This window comes from Pinus tabuliformis, chromosome 7, assembly GCF_031772625.1.
Source record: "Pinus tabuliformis cultivar Carrire ecotype Pingquan chromosome 7, CPIR1, whole genome shotgun sequence".
Classification (NCBI taxonomy): domain Eukaryota; kingdom Viridiplantae; phylum Streptophyta; class Pinopsida; order Pinales; family Pinaceae; genus Pinus; species Pinus tabuliformis.
Window position 1 is genome coordinate 282,500,778 of NC_142293.1, and position 7,446 is coordinate 282,508,223.

General features: G+C 36.9%; 1 protein-coding gene across 4 annotated transcripts in view; it reads left to right on the forward strand.

Annotated features, from left to right (window-relative positions):
- Nucleotides 1-6,847, forward strand: part of LOC149246969 (kinesin-like protein KIN-14D) — a 369,530-nt gene extending 362,683 nt beyond the window's left edge. For all 4 annotated transcript variants that reach the window (XM_089458071.1, XM_089458072.1, XM_089458070.1 and 1 more), the window contains 6 exons: nt 5,369-5,530; nt 5,743-5,939; nt 6,027-6,108; nt 6,185-6,289; nt 6,393-6,497; nt 6,586-6,847. In XM_089458071.1, the coding sequence (XP_089314197.1) occupies nt 5,369-5,530; nt 5,743-5,939; nt 6,027-6,108; nt 6,185-6,289; nt 6,393-6,497; nt 6,586-6,744 (810 nt within the window). In that variant the 3' untranslated portion in view covers nt 6,745-6,847. The remainder of the gene's footprint in view (nt 1-5,368; nt 5,531-5,742; nt 5,940-6,026; nt 6,109-6,184; nt 6,290-6,392; nt 6,498-6,585) is intronic.
- The last annotated feature ends 599 nt before the right edge of the window (nt 6,848-7,446 follow it).

Here is a 7,446-nt window from a genome sequence, read left to right on the forward strand (position 1 = left end):
AGGATGGAGCCACTAATGCTGACGTTGCTGATCTAGGGCTTGCCACTGCTGACATAAATCAGATTTATTGTACTATTTCTCTCTGCTGAATTGTTGAAGATAAAAGAAGATTTGATCAAAGGGTTTCCCCACACATTGTGGGGTTTGTCCCTGGCTAGCCGCCACATCTTGTGTCTCTTGTCTTGGCTTGTTTTCTGTCGATCGTTTAATGTTCTATCTGCACTTTACTTTATGTACATGTGATTGCTAATCGGTGGAATATAATAAGAAAAAGAAGTAAACTGTTATAAGCATAGAACATACCATAACTTAACACTCCTCCTCTCTACGTTTGGGTTTTTGGTGAAGGAGATGATGCCCTAGATAAAGATTGATACGTTGTTCAGTAATGAAGATATATATACGCTGATTCGGGAGACACCTACGATGTACATGATGATACGCTGTTTAGTAATGAAGATATATATACGCAAATCCGGGAGACACCTACGTTGTACATGATCATTCGCTGTCATGGAAGCATTAGCATATACGCAGCAATGAAGACTCCATACGTTGTCATAGAATGCATATATGCACAGCAATGAAGACTCCATACGCTATCATGGAAGCATTAGCATATGCGCAGCAATGGAGACTACGCACAGCATGAAGAAATGTTCTACAAGGACATGAAGACTCATGACTCATACGCAGCCAATGGTGAATGCAATCATGGCATTAACCTAACACAACAACATGCAGTCTTGGAATAAACGTAGTCAGTGGAACGCAGTCATATGATGAAGCTGCAGTGGAGGAAATGACACAACACAGCATTCAGAACATATATATACGCAGGCTATACCACACGATGTTCAGCATATATATATACACAGGCATAAATGACGCAATCAAAGCAAGGTAAGTAAGGAACACGCATTAACGCAGTTAAGGCAGCATGATGTGTGATCTGGGCATACATATACGCTATCATCTTTGAAGGGCAGCAATGTTGATATAGCAGTCAATGGTATGACTGTAACAATCTTCAGTGGAATTTTCAATGACATGGCATGAAAGACACCCCATGATGAACATGGACATCATGAGATATATGGGGCAGCATGATGAACATGGACAACATCATGAGATGTATGGGCAGCATGATGTATGAGATCATGTGCATGGGCAGCACAATGATACATGGAGCATGAACAGTATCATGATGAATGTAATCATAAGCATGGGCATCTTGATGATGAAGAGACCATGGAAGATGCAACATGATGAGCAGCAAAGCAGCTCAGTCATCCAGGTCCAGCACTGTGATGGGGCATCATGGTGCAGCACTACGATAGATGAAGCCGTCACCTTCGAGAATCAGTTGAAGCAGAATGTCTTCAACTGATCTCATCGTTATACGAAATGACCTATGTTAGATCTAGATAAGTCAAAGGGTTGACTTCTGTTGTAAATGTGCTATCTCTCTCTCTCTCTGTGCTGAACTTTGAAGATAAAAGAAGAATTGATCAAGGGTTTCCCCACACATTGTGGAATTTGTCTCTGGCTCGTGCCACATCTTGTGTTCTCTTGTCTTGGCTTGTCTTCTGCGATTTATATTTATGTTCTATCTGCAATTTACTTTATGTTGATGTGATTGCTAATATGGAAAAGAAATTAAATAAATTGCCCTAGCATAGAACATACCAAAATTAACAGTTAACCATCAAATTGGACAGAAGAGACGAGTACAAACCAAGCCCACTCTTTCCACCGAATCCCCCCACTAATCCATGCCCAAAGTGTTCATGATAAGTAAACAAAAATACCCAACTACATAATGAAAAGCCACACCTTCGAGGTTGGAAGGCCACCTTCAAACATATGATCATAACAGATGGGTGAGGTAGCGTATGGTTGGCTCAAGTTGTTGAAATAGTGGCACATAGAGCCAACCACCTATTGTCCCCAATGATTGTAACCATTGGACTCCTAGTATAACATTAGCACCACCTATTGGAATGGAAAGCATTGGACTATTCAATACATATTCCCCCATGGTTAGCTTGATATTATGGCACTTTCCAAAACAATTTATAGTTCTCCCATTTGAAACCATCACTTGACACTCTAGTGCTAGATATAGAAAGCAATTCAATTCATTGGTTGTCTTACAATGAATAAAATTATGGGTACTACACAAATCAATCAACACTCTTACCTTTTTCTTCTTGATATATCCTTATATCATGAGAGTTTGATGAGTGGTAATTCCCACCAATGTATTACAAGATATGGTCGGATTCATTTCTTCTTTTTCTGGGGTTGGTTCCTAATGTATATCCTCTTCTTTTGATGTTTCTTATTCCTTTTCTTCCTCCTCTTCACAATATATGTGAAATAATTTATTTTCATCATACTTATGACCTTTAGTGTATTTGCTATCACAATTGTAACAAAGCCCTTTTACTCGTTTTTCTTGTGGTGTCAACCTTGTAGGTTGTGGAAGGCTAAAAGCAGCAACACTTCCATATTTTTATAGTTGTGAGTGGTAGACTTCCTTGTTGACATAATTTTGCTTTCAACTTTTCTTGCCACCTAAATGTCTTCTCCAATGAATCAAGTTCCCAAAGGTGAACTTCATGTTGGATGTTATCCTTCAAAGTCCCTATGAAGACATTAATCCTATGCTTCTCTGGAATATCAATTACCCTAATATTCAATATTTGGAAGTCCTCAATGTGCTCTGCCATTGAACCCTTTTGTTTGAGATTTATCAATTGGCTAAAGAAGGTGTTGCTCTTTGTATCCTCATAATGTGTTATCATTGCCTCTGTGAAAATTGACCAAGTGACAAGTGGTTTATGAGAACAAAGTCATCGATATCACAAACTGATTGGGTTTTAAATATAAAGATGCAATATGTACCTTTTATGTGTGTTTCACATCATGTAGGTCAAAATATTGCTCCATCTGTAGTATCCATGTTACCGGATCCTTGCCATCAAACTTTCTCATATCGATCTTTGGAATGTGGTTGGTTTTCAATCCAAAGATAAAATCTTTAAAATCATGATTAACATTCATTTTGTTTTCATCTTGAGTTTCATAGAATACCTTTTCGCTATTAGGAAGCATTTCTTGTAGTAACTTTGTCAAACCTTCCGTGTCTGCTTTTAAACCATTCTTCTAACCATCTATCTTAGCTTCCATGTCTACTTTTAATCCATCCTTCAAACTGTCCATGTATGCTTTTGAACCATTCTTCAAACCATCCATTTTAGCTTCCATTTCATTTTTGGTTACTCTTTGCAAAAGTGACATTTGTTGCAGTTGGTTGCATAATTTTGATATATCTTGTTGCATTGCGTCCTCTTCTTCATGTGTCATAGTAGAGCTTTCTAGTTGCTTACTAAGAGTATCCATTTTTTTTGTTTCGAGGCATATTGGAACCAAATAATGATATCTATGCTTTACTATGCCCTTTGAATTACTTCAGACTGATTTTTCAAACAAAACTTATGCAAATTTAAAAAAATACACACCTTTTTCTTCTTGCTTTTTGGAGCTTGATATTGAAATTGTTGTATCTCTGAAATTTCGGCCTCCCAAGGTTTGAAATTCAGTTCTGTGGTAGCACTCTAAGTCTTCTTTCCAACGCCACAAGTCAGACCAAGATTGGATTCTTCAATATAAATTTATGCCAAATCTCCCACGATGACTTGATTATGGACTAGTTCAGTAGAGCGAACTTGTACGGGATGCCACGTGTCATTGTTTCAACCTTTGGCCCTAAAATTGATACACAATAATCCAAAGTCCGTGCACTTTCAGTCACTTTTTATGGAATTCAAATCCAATGCTTGAAAAGAAAGTTATGATGATTTTCCCTAGGTCACTTGTTTGAGACTGAATTCTGGAGCATGCAAAAACCCTAACTTCTTCGGACCATATCTCAAAAAATATAGCAAACCAAGATCTGAAATTTCTACACGAAGTTGACCAATATTTCGGCCCCACATTGTCGAAATTTCAGCGTATGAAGCTTCGTAGAAAAAAATTATAGTGAAAATGCCAAAATGACACATTTGAAGCAACGAAACCCTAGAATCCAAAGCTCTGATACCAAATGTTATGCAACTAGATCACAAAATAGAAGAAAGATAAATCAACGACTTGAAAATTTGTCTCTTCGAGGGGCAACCTCTTTTACATCACATAAATGAGCAATTCTTGGATGATACAAATGACAAGACCTCCTTGGTATATATAAGAGTCTAAGGAGTCACAATATAATCAGAGCCTACATAACAATAATAATGTAAAGGCACATCAATAACAATAGTGAGCTTCTATGCGGCACAACAATAACAATATGGGAGATATATGGGCACCACAATAACGATAGGGAGCTACACTAATAATAACAATATGGGGGCTACACTAGTATTATAGGGACCTAACAAATTGCCAGAAGGGCAAACTTTCTTTGACTAATATTGACTCTTGTACAAACTTTGGTGTTGATAATCAAGGAGTTGGTGCTTCCTTTCAGTTGGTGCTAATAAACAACGGAGTTGGTTCTTCCTTTCAGTTGGTGCTGAAAAATTTGAATGTACTCTTTATATATATTATGAAAAGTATTATGTGGTTTTCACGTAAAAATCTATGTGTTCTGTATATTTATGTGCTGTGGTTTATACCTATGGATGCACTTACAAGTTTTGAAGTTAAAAGTTGTTAATATCGATTCACCCCCGCTCTTAGTATTGTTGAATATTCCAACAAACCCTCAAGAGTCAGCAATATATTCCCTAAAATGATATTTACAACCTTGCTTCAGAGTACAAACTATGATCAAGTTTATCTAGATTCTATAGTACAATTTGGGTGGGCCTAATGGTTAAGAACATGTGTTTCTGCCTCAATGGTCATAGGTTCGAATCCATATGAGGGTTGGGTATGCCCACTTCTGTAGACTAAGTAATTGAATTGCTGCACCAAGGGATCTCGTGTTTCCCAAACAAGGGAGTCTCATACATTGATTTGGTGTTTGGCTAGGTTGTGACTTTAAATTAGATTATTATTATTATTATGAGACAATACATTATCAGCTTGTGGTACTGAGTCCTGACAATGTTGTTTCTACTTGTATTTTTTCCTATCATGCACATTTTGTGTTTATGATATATAGCTTTACTTTTTATGTTCTTTTATATCATTTGTGTTCACAAGACTTCTCTCTTGAATGTTACTTTGATTACTTCTCATGAAATTCTGCTTCTTCAAACTGTTGTACGCCCACTTCAAATTCATCTATTCTACTTTACATAGCATCCTTAATCTCTTTTCTTAATTATTGATACCCTGCTAAATCTTCTTACAGGTCTGCATCTTTGCATATGGACAAACTGGGTCTGGCAAAACATATACTATGCTGGGTCAACCTGAAGACTCCCATCACAAGGGCCTCATACCAAGGTCATTGGAACAAATCTTTACATCTAGTCTAACTCTACATGCCCAAGGCTGGAATTTCAAAATGCAGGTCAGATTCACCTTCAGATAGCCATACATGGTAACATTGTGTCGTGAAGGTTCATTTTTGCCACACCGGCTGCTTTTATTTTTACCACTGATAATTCAAGCTCAGCTGGTCATTTGCATTGTTTGTTTGATACACACAATCTTATTTGATATGCTCCACCAGGAGATATGATCAATTTCTCAAATCTTGTATATATCCATGTTAATGAACAGGCATCGATGCTGGAAATATACAATGAAAGTATTCGAGACCTCCTTGCATCTCATCGCCCCAACTCCCATGATACTGGAAGGCAGCATGTTGTAAAGCATGATGTAAATGGAAACACTTTCATATCAGATCTCACTATTGTTGAAGTTAAGACATGGGAGGAGGTTTCGTCTCTCCTTAAACAAGCTGCTCAAAGCAGGTAAGGAACTGCATAAGGGCCTTTTCCAAAATAGTTTTAGAAGTGAATTACCTCTTCTATAGTCTCACATTTTACTTTTTATCACAGGCATGTAGGCAGGACTGCCATGAATGAACAATCCTCACGCAGCCACTGTGTTTTTTCTCTTAGAATATCTGGTCTAAATGAGGTAATTAAATTCTAGCCCTACAGTAGACTTTTACATGTCCTTCAAGAGCTGATAGATACAAATGTGCATGGGGCAGAATACTGAACAACGAGTTCATGGAGTTCTAAACCTTATTGATTTAGCTGGAAGCGAACGTCTTTCAAGGAGTGGAGCAACAGGGGAGCGGTTAAAGGAGACACAGGTGTTATTAAGATTATTTCTGCTATTTGAATTTTGTTGTAAGTCTTTGAGGGGAAGAAAGAAATATTAATATCTTGTCAACTACACACACATATATATTGCAGGCCATTAATAAGAGCTTATCAAGCTTAGGAGATGTTATTATGGCAATTGCTAACAAGGAGCAACATATACCTTACCGCAATTCAAAGCTGACATACTTACTTCAGGTACTTTCTCTTGTCCCTTTTTGTTAGATGCCGATTATATTGCTATTGCTATGCATACTAATGTGGGCTGGTTTTTTCTATCTTGCAGCCATGCCTTGGAGGAGATTCCAAAACTCTAATGTTTGTTAACATTTCCCCAGACCCTAAATCTTTTGGTGAATCATTATGTAGCTTAAGATTTGCTTCAAAGGTAAATACATGCCAAATTGGAGTACCAAGGAGGCAAACCCATAGTAGAGTTTTGTGACAATCATGGTCCGTCCAATAGCAGCTAGACCAACAGCAATTCTCTGTATAATTAACTATTTGTAATACTAGCTCCATAATAAAATGCATTTGTTTCTTTATTAGGTTGACTCTCGGTAATCCAAAATACAAACATTGGACAATAATGTATGAGTTCAAATGTTGCATGAGCTGTCTCCTGAGTAAAAATCACAGAAGGTTATAAATCTGCTAAACTGGGGAATAGTTTGTTGTAGTCATGTCTGATCTCCAGTCTTTAATTGCATATTTATGTGCTATCAATTATTTCTTGTCTCATTATTAATAGAATTTACCAACTGTATGATTCCTTTTGTGCTCAATACAAAGTTGACAAATAACACATAAATTAATAAAATATATACAATGTGATAATCTAGAATTAAAAATCTCATATATATATATATGAATGTTAATACATCTTGCTGTTTGTAAATCATAATCATACAAGAATAGATCCCCAAAACAGCCAGAATGATGTACGGATCCCAGTGGTAATCTGATTTACAGATGGAAAATGACAAATGATGCCAAGATTGTGATTATTTGCAGCGTGATTTTCTTTATATTTTATGCCGACCGGTGATCATTGGTATCAATATCTCTGGTGATCATTATTGACATTGAACATATGGATTTGACTTTAACCCATCCGTTCAGCATATATACTATCCTGTGCTCATTT